Genomic DNA, 16026 nt, shown 5'->3' with positions numbered 1-16026 from the left:
ATGAACGCAGTCCTCCTCAGTTATGGAAACGCAACGTTATGAAAACGTGAGGATCATGTTGCACAACAGTTTCTAACGCATTCGAGCGGATTATTTTTTAATATCAGATGATGTAAATCGATTAATTTCATTGATAATCACCAGATTTCACGCGTTGTTATGTGACACAGGAACCACAACCACCGAAGCAGCGTTGCGTAAAAAAAGTCCCCGCTGATATGTAACCAAACAAACAGGAGATACGCTGGATTAATTTTTATTTATTTATTTATTATTTAGTTTTTGCATTTGCAGCGTTTAGGCCCCGCCCTCTTCTCAGCCCTGGTATAAAAAGAGTTTCGCAACGTTGCCACAACAAACTGCTGCACGCGCTCCGGAGCTCACACACGCACACTCAGGGATCCACGGATCCACGGAATCGGACTATCACGCTTTCTACGCAGTGGGATTAATTACTTTGATTTTTGAAGCATGATTCCAGGCGAGAGCTTTGACTCCACCGAGAACAGGTGAGGTTTCCTGATGAGTGTCTGCTCTTACTGTCAGAGTCACTGATGATAAGTGTGGATACTGTGTGTATTTAGCACTGTGTGTTTCTGCAGTGCACAGATTTGCAACCCGAAACCTCCCTTGACCTTTTAAACCATACATGTTTGACAACACCGAGGCACATTACAACTTCAACAACTGATGCATGAAGTTATTTAAAAGTTAGAAACGTCGTTAAAACCCCCCCCGATGTCATTCTGAAGCTCTGTTTGCACACTTCTGTCCATGCATGTTGCACCGTCTGCAGTAAAGTCTCATGTGTGGACCCACACAACTGATACTTCATGTCTTTACATTTATTTGCAGGCTCAGTAAAAACATCTTGGTTTTTATCAATTATAAAGTTTAGCACTACTAATATTATATTAATATGTATATGTTAATATATTGTTTTTCTCCTTTGGGCTTTTGTATGTAGTTGAATCTATGTTGTGTTTTTATCTGGACCCTGAATCTGAATCATAAATTGACATTATCATCTTTATTTTATCACAGTCATCAACATGTAACATGAACTTCACGTGCAGCTGTGAATTCAATTGATGCTTCCATGGATTAATTTTGAAAACAAGCTTCTGCAGCAGCTTTGTGTCCATGATCCTGTGTTTTGATTCTTCTTGTTTGTTCCGTCCTCTCCCCCTCAGGATGCAGTCTGCGGGTCTGGCTCTGGAGGAGCTGCTGGTAACGGCTCAGAAACAAGACTGCCTCACCATCGGCATCTACGAATCTGCAAAACTTTTTACTGCGTGAGTTGGAATTATTTACTTTGGCTTTACACCTGTAATTTTCAGAACACACGGGCACTGGATGTGCTGTTCTCTTTCTCTTCAGTTATTAACTTTGCCCAACCCAACAGTCCCTGGCACGTGAGCGCAAGTTTCTGCCTTAGCACTCATCATTTTCTCATTGTCTCTCTCCTCCTCAGGGATCCAGACAGTGTGGTGCTGTGCGTCCTGGCAGCCGACGATGAAGACGACGTGGCGCTGCAGATCCACTTCACCCTGCTGCAGTCGTTTTGCTGCGACAGCGGCATCACCATCCTGCGAGTCTCCGGCTTTCAGCGGCTCCAGCAGCTGATCGGATCGATGGATGCCAACAGAAACCAGGAAGACCTTCACTGCATGCTGGTGACGGTGCGTTGACTCAGCACCACTTAGCTCTTATGTAACAGAGAGTGGGAATGTGTTATTACTAGCAGTGTTCATGAAGTGGCTAAAAATGTTGCTTTGTACTCCTGGTATAATCTGTTGTTGCACATTCTGGAACATTTATCAACTATATACCGGTCATTTCCTCGTGATTTAAATCGATTTCTGTAATGACCATGAATTTGACGTCTTGTTTGTTTCCCATGCAGAACCCCCAGGCTGACCACTGCAGGCTACAAGAGGTGGGGACCTACTGCCTGGAGAGCCGACGCCACAACCAGTGGGTTCCCGAACTGGTCCTGCAAGAACGTTGAGGGGTCTGCGGCCCCAAAACACACCTACAAACATGAGCTCTTTCTGGGTTCGGATGGGGATGAACTGACGGATCGGATGTCCCGTCAAGCAGGGATGTCCTGGAGGGGTCTGTGACGGGCCGTCCTGACCGATGACGAGCGGGGATGAAGGACTCCCTTTCAGCGACTGTAGTGACGCAGTCGGGAGTGGAGACTGGTTTCTATGATTGGTTTTGTGCAAAAGATACAGACAGGAAAGATCACGTTGTCAGTTAAACACAATCTAAGCTCATTTGTCATGCTTCTGTTTGGCTGCTCACAATGTTTATGGGGTGTGACGGTAATCGAGGTGTAGTAGCTTCGAAAACAAGACTTCCACACCCCGACTAGTTCCTGGGAGATGTGTGTGTTTCTATGGACTGGACAGGAATGCTGCAGTGGTGAACTATGCCCAACATTCCTGTGATCTGACACGGGAGAGGTCCTTGGAGGAAAGGTGTGTGTGTGAGAGAGAGAGAATGTGTGGTATGCGTGTACAATGCTGAAGTCTTTCTTTAGAGAAAGACTAGGCGTGCGTTTCTTGAAAATGAGCTGCTGAACCTGCGGAGGAATCGTCACCATGGAAACTGAAATGAAAACGATGTTGGAAGTTGAACTCACACAGGATTTATCGGCATCGCAGGGCCGAAGAAAATAATTGTACTCTCTGGTCAGAGGAGGACACCGATTGAACTGTGTTGTCTGAAATTGTTAGAGAATAATATTGCTGTGCCTTCAAGAATAACACCTTTTTGATAAAATGCTGTCAAACAAACATTAAGTGAACACACTGTTAATTTATTGATTGTATCAGGTGTTTGAGAAGGTATTTATTATCTGATTTTGTGCTCTGTTAACTAAGTCAATAAATGATTATTGCTTCATCAAAAGCTTTCTGCTCAGTGGTCATTTAAAGAACAACCATCACACGTGCGTCATGGAAGCAGCCGCGTCACACGACTACAGTTTACATTTGAGTTTAAGTCATGGAAAAAAAAAAAAGCATGCGCAGTCGGGACAAAGACTTAGTCATCGGTGCGGCTCGTGTTGTGTTGTCACGCTTTTCTATTGCCGCAAGCGTAAGTCCGTTGCAGAGAGAAACCAGGGTGGAGACAGAAACTCATTGTGTTGGGATGAAGAGGAAAAACAAGCTGGAGCAGAACCACAGCCCCTACAAGTCAAGAAGTGTGTGTGTGGGTGGGTTGTGAGGTGGGGGGTTGCTGGGAAAAAATTCAAGTTACCTGTCGAAACTCAAGACTCGATGAAAGCAATTTGCAGTTTAATGTGTACTCATGATTTTGCTAAACCTTCAGATGTAAGTTCCAAATTGCTGCCAGCCAAGGCCTCTACAAATGATTCTCTGATGTTACTCCACCCGAGCCACATTATCATGTTCAGGTAGCAGGATGTGTTCTGCAACGAGGAACAAGTAGTTTGTCCTCAGCTCTGTTTTGCTCTCCCCCCACTCTCACATGTCTGCTCACAGCCCTGACATGCAGAGCAGAGGAGAGAGGGAACACTCCGGCACATGGGCCTCCCATTTGTTTACGAGCAGCCGAGCAAGGAAGTGACTTCTGATTGGCTGTAGCGCACCCACCTTAAATCTTATTGGCTCTGACTTGCAGAGGGGACATGGGGGAAGTGTGGTTTGAAAGTTGGAAGAGACTCGTGACTGCTGGAGCACAGTTTCAAAGAGCACACTCACACACACATGGCCCAAGACAGAGGACTTGCAACAATAGCATTTCTACGAAATGACACAACAGGGGAGGATTTACCTTGTGTTCTTTGTTACTGTGTCCAGTGTACTGCACACGCACATGTATTCACGTGTGCTTGCACATTTCTGTCTTTGCAATCGGTGTGAGAAAGCCGTACCCTGTAACTTAGAGAGTTCAAGAAAAGAAAACAGAAACTCAATAAAATGCAGCTAATAATTAACAAGTCTAAAGAGTCTGCAGGGATTCATGTGGCTCTGACATGTTGCACTTAAGCAAAGCAGCTCACATGCTGATGGAAGATAATATGTGCAATGTTCTCCTAAATTGGTTTGCCCACTATGGTATTTGCATTGGAAGTAAAACTGAAGTAGGGAAGTAAAACTGAGGCTCAAACACCGAAGTATTGGACATGATCCTTGTGCCGAATGAAAAGTTAAAACCCAAACCTCATGGTGGCGCTAGACAAAAAGTAGGGGGCTCATGAAAGAAAGAATGATGCATTGTCTGGGAACCTTGAACATCCCAGATGTCTGTACCAAATTTTGTGCCAATTTATCACAGGATAAATGCACCTGAAGTAGTGTGATTTCCACAGTCAATAGATATAAGCATAGACTGTAAATAAAGATGGACGACACGTGTTCACTTCATCCCGTTGAACAAAAATGAAGCCAGAATATCTGGATATGGGTGCTGCCATCTTGTGGTTTTGATGTCATTGTCCGCGCAGTATTAAAAATAAACACTTGAACATACATCAGTGTTATAAGAACCTGTGCTTTGACTATTTAATTTGGTCCAAGTCCCATCCACTAACACTGAGAAGGAGGAGTGATGACCTATACTGCAGCCAGCCATCAGGGGGCGATCCAGACGTTTTGGCTTCACTTTTGGGGATCTGTCATGTCGTCCATCTTTAAACAAAGTCTATGGATTTTAAATCTGGGGACCATGAATGTTTGTACAGAAATTTCGTAGGAATCCATCCAATAGCTGTTGAGATGTTTCAGTCTGGACCAACCAGCCGGCAGATTGACATCAGCGTCAAATAAAACACACACAAGGGGACAAGTTATTATATCATCTTTTTATTAATGTTATCTACTTCTCAATATCATCTTTTTTAACAGCAATATCCACAAAATATTAACAGTGTGCAAGAAAACATGAGTTATGGCACATCAGAGAACAGTTACAAAAAATAGATATATTTTCTTCATAATCAATCAAGGCAAAAAAGTTACATATACCGTATGCATACACAGGAGATCAGAACACAAAACATGAGTCTCGGAAAAGGGCTCAGAGCCGCTTCACTGATGTTTGATATGAAAGTCCACCGGCGAGGAGCCGCAGCTCTCCCCACCCGAGCAGACATGAATTTCACCGGGCTCGCTGTGGATTTCCATCTGGAGCCACGTGATGTACTTTAAGACTGTTCATTCTGTGGATCTGATAACCCCAACACCAGCATTAACACAATATACGCCACTATAAGGCAAACTAACAACCAACCAATCAGACAAACTGTCAGCCGAACCAGCGATGGGGGACGGCTGTCTCTGATTGTAAGCCCAACCAGCTATGGAATGACTGAAATGAACAACGATGACAAAATAAAACCGTATCTGTCAGTCACCATCAGGACAACACCAGTGTATGTGTGTATGTTTGTGTGTATGTGGATATCTATCTGTAGTTATGAGGGCCAATTTTGGTTCAATACCAAATTCAAATGCTTGTTTGAGGGTTAAGACTTGTTTTTAGGGTTGGGGTTAGAATTAGGTTAGGGTTAGGCGTTTAGTTGTGATGGTAAAGGTTAGGGTAAGGAGCTGTTTGTGCAGTTTTCATCATTCCTCAGTTGGTTCCTTGTAGTTTTCCTCTTCGTTTATCTCCACACATATAGATAAAATATATTCATGTAATTATAAGGGACAATTTGGTATTTCGAGAAACACGCTGGTTTGCTTGCTTGGCAAAAGAAAGACATGAGACACAGACACGTTTGTTTGCTAAATATAAAGCTAGAGTCCGCAGACAGCTAGCTTAGCTTAGCATAAGACCCTGGGATAACTAGTCTGAAAAGGGAAGTCTTCAAATCATTGAATTTCACAGCTTTGTGACTATTATCAGTGGTCATCTCATCAAAAATAGCTTCCTAACCCTAAACTGAATAATTACGGTTATGCTTCCCTAAAATGTGAACACTGGCCTGGAGGGGGAGGCCATACGTGCTGCTTGTCACATGACCTCGTCTCCGGTCAGAGTCACCATGACCTGGAATGGCAGGACTGAGGTACAGCATCACTCCAGAGGCCCCTTGTGTTCATAAACACTGTGTCTCTCCTACACACACATACACACACACACACACACCTCTATTTTCTCCTCTCTGCCGACTGCTCTGCCACATCATCGTTTTCAGCTACCAAAAGCTAACATCTGACCAACACCCCACCCACACACATGTATACATCCAAACACCCCCTCGATATCTACCCTCACTGTGGCCTTTCTCCAGCTCCTACTATCTCTGCTCTTTGTCAGGACCAGACGCAAAGGAAAGATGAAGCAGGGCTTTGTATCAGGCAAACTAATTAGTGTTTTAACATTGTTTCATCAGGATAGTGAAATGTATGATATTTAGGGGGAATATATACTTTCTTGCTGGTAGTTAGATGAGAAAATGAACACCACTCGCATGATCTACGTTAAAAATGAAGCTACAGCTTGTTAGCTTGTTAAAGACTGAACAAAGGGGAAACATCTACAGCTACTGTGTTTACAGGTGAGGAAATCAACCTTCAAGCACCTGTATAGTTCAAAACTGTGAATAAATAATAAAATGATGTGTAAATATTTGAGGTTTAGAGATGGTCAGCCTATGCAGAGCTAAGCTACCTCAAGGCTGGCAATAGCTTGATAGTTACGCAGCAGACATGAGTGGTACCACTGTGCATTCATTAACTTAGTATAACGAAGAGCAAAGAAAAAGGATCGGATGTGATGGGCATATAGATAATTTTGAACATATGCACATTAATCATACAAATGTCTGTATTGGCTAAAGAGGGGTTAGATTGATTATGTTAATTGGTTTAGAAGTGATGAGCAGCAACTCGTGTACCCAGTTGTTATTCCGACTCGACATGGTGTTCACGTGAATTTTCCTGCTTGGGAACAAATTTTTCAGATTATTCTGCATTTTCTGTCAAAAAGAAGTCGGAAAACATGGAGCGCAATAACACCTCAGATGCAACACAATATTACTTTTTAAGGAGTATATTTTTTAGCAGGGTTTCCTCCAGTGGCCTTCAACACTCAGGCACACGCTCATCGATAAGCAGGTGTGGAGCCATTCACACACAAACTGCCCAGCTCTCACCACCTCCAACTCCAAACTCCCAGACCTCAGCCTAACAGGTGGGCCGTATTGACCTAGTCATTAGCGAACAGAGCAGTGGGCTCAACCCCCCCCGTGACAGTACGTCAGTGGTGTTAAGTCCTGTACAAGTGACCCCACCCTGCTCTGTCACTGTACGCAACTCCTCACAAAAGCCTTGAGCTAAATGCTAAAGTGTAAATATGATGGCACAAAGCTTTCTTCTTTCAGCGATTAACCGTCAAAACCAGCCCTCTATGCTCAGTCCTTACGGCTCCAACTTTTGACCTCTGACATTCATCCTTCGAGTCTAAAAAGCAAATGTGGGAGAGTGTAGGTGTGCGTGTGTGTGGATGTGTGTGTTGTCCTCGTCGTCTGTCGCCCACCAAAATCAACACTGGAGAAGAATAAAACCCGTGGGCTGCTCCGGTGTTAGAGGACGGATCAGGAGGTTGGTTTTTGCATCTCGAATGAGTCGATTCATCCTCTAACAGAGTAAAATCCTAAACCAAACACGACTCGCATTTCTGTTTTAAATTATTCATCCTCATTGTGTTGGTTGTATTTGCATCTGTCGTTAAAAAACGCTATCACAAGCCTCTAAAACCAGATTAACAGAAAAGTGAAAATAAATAAAAGATGACAGACATGATCCTGACCGACAGAACAGAATAAGTAGTACTAAAAAATCCAAACATCCACAGGGGGATTCTGTGTTTAGATTTTGTATCTTACAAACACTGTACAGGGTAATACTCAACTGACCAGGTTCCATGGACTCCACAGAGAGAAGAAAACTCAAAAAAAGAAAACCCAAAACAGCTACTCTTCAACTTATCACTTCTGCACATGTCTGAAAGAAAGTTTATACACTTAGTTTGTTTCTCTTAAGTTCATTGTTCCCCCCACGTCATCTTCAGTTTTTACAATCAAGTTTGGTTTTTCAGAAAGGAGGAGAATCGTGGAGGAGCGGAGAGAAGAGGAAACCGAGTGTTAGCTCACGTTAAAGTGAGCTGTTACACTGGAGGAGACTGGAAACTTTGAAAACTGATAAAGCCGAGCATTTTATCTGATTTAGAGGCAGAATTATTTTTGCACTAAAACAAGATTCCCTTCTCGACTGTAGAGGCAAATAAAACAAACTCCTCCAGCTTTGCACAATCCAATGATTTCTCTTCATTTCGACCTTTTGACGCTACGAGTAAAAAGAACATGAGCGGAGAAGGTAAGAAACAGAAAGCTTCATTTTTTTTAACTTTTGGGGACAGCTTCATTTCTAGTTTTTTTAAGTCTGGGGTTTCTCCCCCAGCCGTCTCTCGGGTAGGGTCAAACTGCGACCTCGCCCTCTCTCGGGTTAAAGCACAGGGAGGCTTGATGTACAATAGAAACCTTGAAGCTGCTATAGCAGGTATCTGGTTAGGTTTGTACCCTCGGTTTTCGATCAGATCTCCTCCCGTTTCATTAACACTAGCTGGGAAAAAAAGAAACCTGATCAACCAGGGGCAACACAAAGCAAACATTAAAAAACCCCAAAAGTACAGTATCGTCTGTTAAGTAACGCTTCAACGAAAAATATCAAAATGTACATTGAGTTCACAAACAAGTATCTTTTGATAAGAAAAATGCAGTAAACGTCCGGGGTTAATAGCTTGAGTTCTGTGTCCAGCTGTGTTCACCTCATAGGTGCAGATCTGAGGTCGGGTTAGACGTTGATTTCAGCCACCATAACAAACTGCGGCGGAATCAGTGACGGCAGATCGGCATCTATAGAGAGGACTCTCCGCACAGGTTGGCACAGCTGGGAGGTTTGGCCAAAGGCTGAAGACGGCCGCAGTGAGGCCACAGGCAGAGAAGGTCTGGTGATGCCGGTTTGAGTGGGAACATGCTATAGTCCGATAAAGGAAAAGCCTTTGGCCACTTGCTCCAAAAAGGCCCTGCTATGATTTTGCACCGGGACAAAGCTCTCGGACCCTTTGAACTCTCACATAAAAATAACTTTTAAGCCTGTTAGCGGGACACCAGGACGTGTTTGGCTCGGTTGGAAGAAGCACCTACCGCCCGTGTCTGTAGCCCACATGCATCCTCCCACTCCCGGCCTATGGCTCAGCTGTCCGTCCTTCACCCAACCCCTCACACACAAACCAAAATAAAGAAAAATCCCACTTTTCTGTTAGTTAATAATGTCCAAATCCCTTTTCAAGTTAATATGACACTTGTAGTTAATTTACCAGCATGTATGAATATTACCAAAGCACCTTGGATCATACTCAGTGATATACTGATGTCGGCCACTGGGTGCACATGATACCTGCCCCTGAGCTGTGGCTCTGGGGTATGGCGCTTTTCCAGAGTGGCTCTTTTGGGAGTGTGTGTGTGTGTGTGTGTGTGTGTGTGTGTGTGTGTGCGTGCGTGTGGTTTCTAGATATAGCCCCCTAAAATAAGGTGCTTGAAGTTGTGTGTTTGCATGTGTGCGTCTGGGGGTCAATTTACGGTACTGAGTGTATGTTTGTTTGTGTGTGTCTATGTGCGTTTTTCTGTGAGTGTGTGTGTGTGTGTGGGCAGGAGGAGTAGAACGCAGCTATAGGATGATGCAGGGTTTCTTGTCCTTGAACGGGTTTTCGGAGGTGGGAACCCCGACCAGCAGAGGGTCGCTACGAGCGTGCTGCTCACAGTAGCTCATTAGGTCTGCTGCTGCTTTAGACACCTGATGGGAGAAGGGGGAGGGGAGGGGAGGGGAAGGGAGAAAAGAGGGTGAGTGATTTAAACGGGAGGAGATGTAGATAAGGATAGGACAAGTATGGGAAAAAGAAAGGAGGAGCATAAGGAGCAGGACCAACAAGGAAGAGAAAGGGGGATGATAAAGGAGGTAAAGAGAGTATATGGTCAGATATTGATGGATGAATACACACAAACAAACACACACACACACACACACACACACACACACACACACACACACACACACACACACACACACACACACACACACACACACACACATGGCAGTAAACTGCCGTCCTACCTTGATGCGTTCGATCCCTGCCTCAATCCTCAGCTGTTCCACCAGTTTCCTGGCCTGGGCGATATTATTAGAAGTAGACATACTGATCCATCAGAGTTGACCAGCACAGGAGGAAACTGAAAGAGAGCAAGAGGGAGATGTCCAAAAAATGTTCACTATGCATGATTGTGATAAATGATTATCATCAAATATGCTGGCACGCCTTAGGTAGTCTAACTGCAACCAGCCCCTTTGAATATCTGCATTGACAGTATGTACAGATTTGTCTTAAAACAGGATCACATTGTCCTCTAAATTAGGATTATGAATAAACACACTCTATTTAAACTAATGTATCAAATACAACATTCGAATCCTCATGTGTCGGCTGGAAAAAGCCTGAGAATCTCAAGTAGGAGTCAAGGAACCTGCACTTTAGTCAATGAAACTGGTTTCACTTTACTTTAACAGCAGAGCAAAACTGAGGGCTGTTTTATTTGAATGATTTTATTTTTAAATTAACCACTATTTTTGTATTTTTGCAATAATCATGGCTAAAACATGCAACCCTCTGGTCATGTTTAAATTTAAAAGACTATAAAAGACTTCTGGACATCATCTTACTGTGGGAACCACTGAACTTAACAGTGCTTAAAACGAGCTTTGCCCTGATAGATAACATTAAAATGAGGCCATTCATGCATCAGTGTTAATGATAAAATAAAACAATAAATCACGAAGCACTCGCACAGAGGCCATTTCTTTCATTTTCACTTTTGCATCACTGTTGGTGGCAGATTGAAAACAAAAGAAAGTATATTTTTGACACCTCACTAATAATCTTATGCAAATTCACATCTTAATATTGGTACAATTGTTTAGTAAGACAATAATTAAACTGTGATTAATCTGCATTGGTGTTGCACTGATTTAAAGTGAATTAGCACGTGAGTCATTTTGCCTGCATTCAGAGGACAGTGTGGCCTCAGCTGTAGATTTATAGCACCACCCTGAGGTGAAAACATGGTGGTGCAAGACACTAATAATCAAGAAAATATAGAAATATGGCAGTTTCCTGATGAAAATACAGTTTGTGGAGATACTGTGCACAGTATAACTAAGAATGGGGCGTTGCTTGTCAAAATATGTTGGATCAATATTCCGAATTTATGCAGAATATCACACACAAATGTGACTTTTGGGTAAAATCCTTCAAATAAACCCTCGTTCAATGTTTCCAAGATTTGTGAGTTCACTTTGTTATTTCGCAAGAAGACTTATTTCAGTGGAACTCCAGTGAGCTCACAGATGTTCTTCAGACCGAGTGCTGTGGGAACAGAGTGAGTGTGCTACCTGGGTGATGGTGCACAGACAGGACTCTCTCTCTGGACACTGATGTGGGGGTGGGGTGGGGTGGGGTGGGGTGGGGGGGCGGCCGTAAAACAGTTGCTGAGTCAAAACGACAGAGCCGGGCGCAGGGCTGAGCTCACATCGGCTTGACTCTGGAAGTAGAAGGAGAACAGGGGACATGAGCAGGCGATTGTGGAACTAAGATAAAGCAAATTCATATTTATTTATACACTTAAAATAGTTTCCATAAGCATTTGTGCGTAAACCCGGGGATCTCCACATTTTTCAAGCCCAAAACTGTATGGGTAGATTTTTGTTTTAGTAAAGAGTGGTAGAGGTTTGCCTGGAGACATAACATTTGAATTTGAACATGAAATTGAGAATTAAATAAACTGTTATTCTTTCTAAGAATTAAAAAAACAGGCTTCAATGAGAAAGATTTCAAACTGTCTACCAACTACTAACTACTATAAATAAAGAGACAGGTTTTTACCATTGAGAAAAATATCTGCTTGGAGTGAGAGAAAATGTTTTACTCATAAATGGAAGAACTCGACAATTTATGACGAAGTGGAAAATGCACATTAACTTCAGAAGTTCAAATTCAAGTTCAAATTCGAAAATATTTGTGCTTGTATGCTAAAGCAAAAAAAACTATAAAGGTCAAGTTTAAAAAACAACAACAAACAAACTATTTATAAAGATCCTGGGCTTTATCATATCCACCATCACAACCTTTTCCATCCCCCCCACTTCACTGATCAGATAGTGGGTATTATTACTGTATTATTGACACAAATCAAGCCCCTTTCAAAAGTTATCTTTCACCTTTAGCAGGTAAAACCCTGTAAATGTTGTATTTTCTGTCTGTTACACTTCTCTCATCGCAGCCTGGAAGTTTCCCCACCAGCACCACATACGATCAAAAAACACCTCGCTCTTCACGCACGTCACTCCGAGTGTTACCACTGAGTCTCTCACTCTGTCTCTCTGTCTGTCGCCCTCTCTCCCGAGGAGAGCGAGACCTGCTTTAATTACTCCGACTGTGGAGTAGCTCGGAGATTCATGCCTGTAATTAGGGCCTGTGTGTGTGTGTGTGTGTGTGTGTGTGTGTGTGTGTGTGTGTGTGTGTGTGTGTGTGTGTGTGTGTGTGTGTGTGTGTGTGTGTGTGTGTGTGTGAGGGTTGAAAAGACTTACATTTTAGCACCAGGTGAAATTCTCTCTTTCTCGCCATCCCTACACACTCATTCATTATTATTATACTTGTGAGGAAAATCAGTGTCTGCTGCTGTGCCCCCAGTCTAACCCTGATACTAATCCAAATCCCAACCTTAATCCTGAGCCCAAATCCTAATCCCAGTGAGACAAATTCTGGCACATAGCTCTCCCTACATTAGCCACTTAAATCTTAAAAGGTTTAGGTATTATTATTATTATTATTATTGCAGATTCTGGCCCTGGGATTACTTGGTATCAGATTATAATATTTATTATGCCCTATTGGAAATTTACTCTAATTTGAACCTGACCACTGAACCATATCACAGAAGCACTGAGCAAGACCGAGGTTATGACAAATAGTGAATAAATAGGACAGGTTTAAATCCTCTGAGGTCATGTTTACCTTGTGGGACAGGCCTTTTGTCCCCTAATGGGAGGTAAGTGACCGTGTTGTGAATGTGCCAATAGATTTCTGCAGCTAAATATGTTTATCTCACAAACACACACACGCACACGCACGCACACACACACACTTTTTCCATCACACCATATTGCATGCTGGTCCTTATCTGTCAGGATTTGAGCCGTGTCCCTAAATCACCCCGTGTGCCACATCTACATACTGTAGATAGACACTAAACAGGAAATGCTAAACTGCAGGACACAACAACATCACACACTACAACCTCTACATTTACCACAAAAAACACTTGGACACACAGGACTGGAGCTTTTGAGGCGAACGGATAAAAGTGACACCAATCCCTCACACCAGGGTGATGTTGAAACAAGCTGACTCTTCTCCTCACACCCTCCTCCTCGTCCTCCTCCTTTTACAACCTGTTGTAACTTTCACGTGGGATTCTTCGGTGTGTTTTCTGAAAGTTGAACGTTCAAAAGCAAAAGACGGTTCTGCTGTTTCCACGTTTTTCCAAAGCGACAAACGTGGAAACACCTTTAAGAAGTGGAGAGAACACAGAGAGATATTATTAGCTTGGATTGCCTCAGCCTGTTGATTGGATCTAACTTTCTTTGCTGGGAGAATGGAGCTGGACCATTAACAAAACCAGCACACATAGTCACAGCCTTTGTTTCCTTCACACCCCCAAATTGAAAACACCCATAAATATATATATATATATATATATAAAGAGAGAGAGAGAGAGAGAGAGAGAGAGAGAGAGAGAGAGAGAGAGAGAGAGAGAGAGAGAGCAGGGGCAGGGACCCATGCACTGAGATGGACATTTGTCTTGGCCTGGACCAAACACATCACCCGAGCTGGACAGGCCCCAGCCACGCAGCCTGCAGCCACGCGAGCCCAGCACGGCCGCTCTCAAGACGCGCAAACATGCATCAACCCTTATCGATCCCAGCAGCAGCAGCAGCAGCAGCTCCGGAGCGCGGCCGGGGCCGGGGCCTGCAGCACGGAGCCACATCCTCCACCACAGGCCCCTGCTCGCTGCTCCGCCGTGTGAAAACACAATGCGGGCATTTTGATGGATAGAACAGCATGTCCTCTCTCTCCCATGGCTATCCACACACACACACACACACACACACACACACACACACACACACACACACACACACACACACACACACACACACACACACACACACAAACACACCACACACAGACGCGCAGACCTTGTGCACATACTGTATCAGAAAGCCTGAGACGTTTTCTCCTGTGGGCACCAGCGTTTCAGCCCTGTTACAGAAAAGGCCCTGGTTGTTGTTAGCCGTGCATGGCAGCGGGGTGGTGACATGTTCGGAGGGAGGCAGCCCAGTATGTAAACCCCTCCAGCGACAGTGGGCACAAGACGGGAGCGCGTGCCTTTATGGTCCGCTATTACGCAAATTGACACGGCCTCTACTTCAACGCACGAGATCCAGAGGTTGTTGTCTTTTTGGGGGGGGGGGAATACAGTGGTTCGTGCGTCCTGGCGAGCTGAAGGAAATCTTCCACTGACCCTGTCCACGGTCCTCCCCACCCTCTCTGCCGGCAAAGGGCTGGGGAAATCCGGATTCGTGACACTGATGAAGCCCCTCTCTCTCTCTCTCTTCTCTCTTCTCTCTTCTCTCTTCTCTCTTCTCTCTTCTCTCTCTCCTGCTGCTGCAGCCGCCCTCGGTGTCGGGAGAACGGGGGATGTTTTTTTTGTGTGCAGAGGCGCACGGACGCGTAAGGATTATTATACACGGGGGAGGAAAAAAACAAAATACCCGAATATCTCCAAACTCACCTCCGATTGCGCTGTATTGGTGATTTAAAGGGACAGATCCGCTGCTTCCTCGCCCGCTCCGCTCGCTCGCTCCCCGTCCTCACCGAGCCAAACGCCTCCCCCTCCGATACCAGTGTCTGTCCACTCCTCTGCCCCCCCTCTCTGCCTCCCTCTCTCCCTCTCTCCCTCCCTTCATCCAACCGAGCCGGTGACAAGCCGCTGTAACCCGGGGGCTCCCAGACCAACATCACATAACACCAGCACCAACTAATCATTAGGATTTTGAATATGCACATGTGCCAAATATATCCTCATGGAGGCAGAAACAATTGCAGGCGATAAAGTAGATCATGTGTTTTTTCTTGAGGACCCCTGGTGCCTTGTTTGGAGCTGATAAAGACTCAGCCTGCAAGTTTTCAGATTATATATATACATGTATATATACACTTTTAGCGTATTTATTTTATTGAGATTGCAGCTGTTGGTTAAAGTGAACACAACACAGGCTACTGTTGAATTTAGCATAATATTTTTTTCCATTTACAGCCATTTAATTGACAAAAACTGCATTTAACCTTTAAGTGTCTCACAAAAAGGCTACAAATATCTATTTAGCCACTTTATACATATTCTTGGGTTTGAAATACGTCATATTGCTTTACATGTTATCGAAGAACATATAATAAAACATATATATATATGTATAAACTATGTAAACAAACTTAATCTCCAGCTTTATACTCACTTCATATCTCGTCATAATACTCTTTTTGTGCTTGACTTAAGCAAGTACTTTACATACTTCAGATTGTAAATATCGATTGTTCATATTGCACAATCCTTATTCTAGTGTTTATAATACTTTTATATTGTTTCCAATTTTTTAAAAACATTTTTATATGTATGCTTGAACAAACACACCACAGCAAATTCATTGTATGTGTAAACCTACTCGCCAATAAACCCTGATTCTGAATTCTGGATATGAAAAATAAATACTTGTTGACTTTGCTCTGCTCTGACTCTTATTTAACTAAAGTCTTTGTGCTCAAATGAAATGGCCTGACCTTGTTTGACAGAAAGACGTCCGCTCCACACCA

The 16026-nt window shown here is 43.6% G+C and overlaps 2 protein-coding genes across 6 annotated transcripts; one reads left to right on the top strand and one right to left on the bottom strand.

Moving 5' to 3' along the window:
* The first annotated feature begins 371 nt into the window (after positions 1-371).
* On the top strand, positions 372-2919 carry LOC118115882 (growth arrest and DNA damage-inducible protein GADD45 beta). Its single transcript, XM_035167081.2, has 4 exons — positions 372-509; positions 1194-1295; positions 1475-1682; positions 1907-2919. The coding sequence occupies exons 1-4, from the start codon at positions 472-474 to the stop codon at positions 2009-2011; spliced, it is 453 nt and encodes a 150-aa protein (XP_035022972.1). The 5' UTR covers positions 372-471; the 3' UTR covers positions 2012-2919.
* Positions 2920-4818: 1899 nt separating this feature from the next.
* Positions 4819-15100, bottom strand: gng7 (guanine nucleotide binding protein (G protein), gamma 7). Of its 5 annotated transcripts, none has more exons than XM_035168585.2 (4): positions 14948-15076; positions 11487-11635; positions 10155-10270; positions 4819-9836 (listed from the first exon to the last, which is right to left on the bottom strand). In XM_035168585.2, exons 3-4 carry the CDS (start codon positions 10233-10235, stop codon positions 9711-9713), a joined length of 207 nt encoding a protein of 68 aa, XP_035024476.1. In that variant the 5' UTR covers positions 10236-10270; positions 11487-11635; positions 14948-15076; the 3' UTR covers positions 4819-9710. The 5 variants fall into 5 exon arrangements, with proteins under 5 accessions (XP_035024476.1, XP_035024479.1, XP_035024478.1 ...); XM_035168588.2 differs by lacking the exon at positions 14948-15076 and adding an exon at positions 14678-14941; XM_035168587.2 differs by lacking the exon at positions 14948-15076 and adding an exon at positions 14365-14603.
* Between the last annotated feature and the right edge of the window lie 926 nt (positions 15101-16026).

Source organism: Hippoglossus stenolepis, chromosome 10, assembly GCF_022539355.2.
Source record: "Hippoglossus stenolepis isolate QCI-W04-F060 chromosome 10, HSTE1.2, whole genome shotgun sequence".
Classification (NCBI taxonomy): domain Eukaryota; kingdom Metazoa; phylum Chordata; class Actinopteri; order Pleuronectiformes; family Pleuronectidae; genus Hippoglossus; species Hippoglossus stenolepis.
The sequence above is the reverse complement of the archived record's forward strand: the minus strand, read 5'-3'. Positions and strand labels throughout refer to the sequence as shown.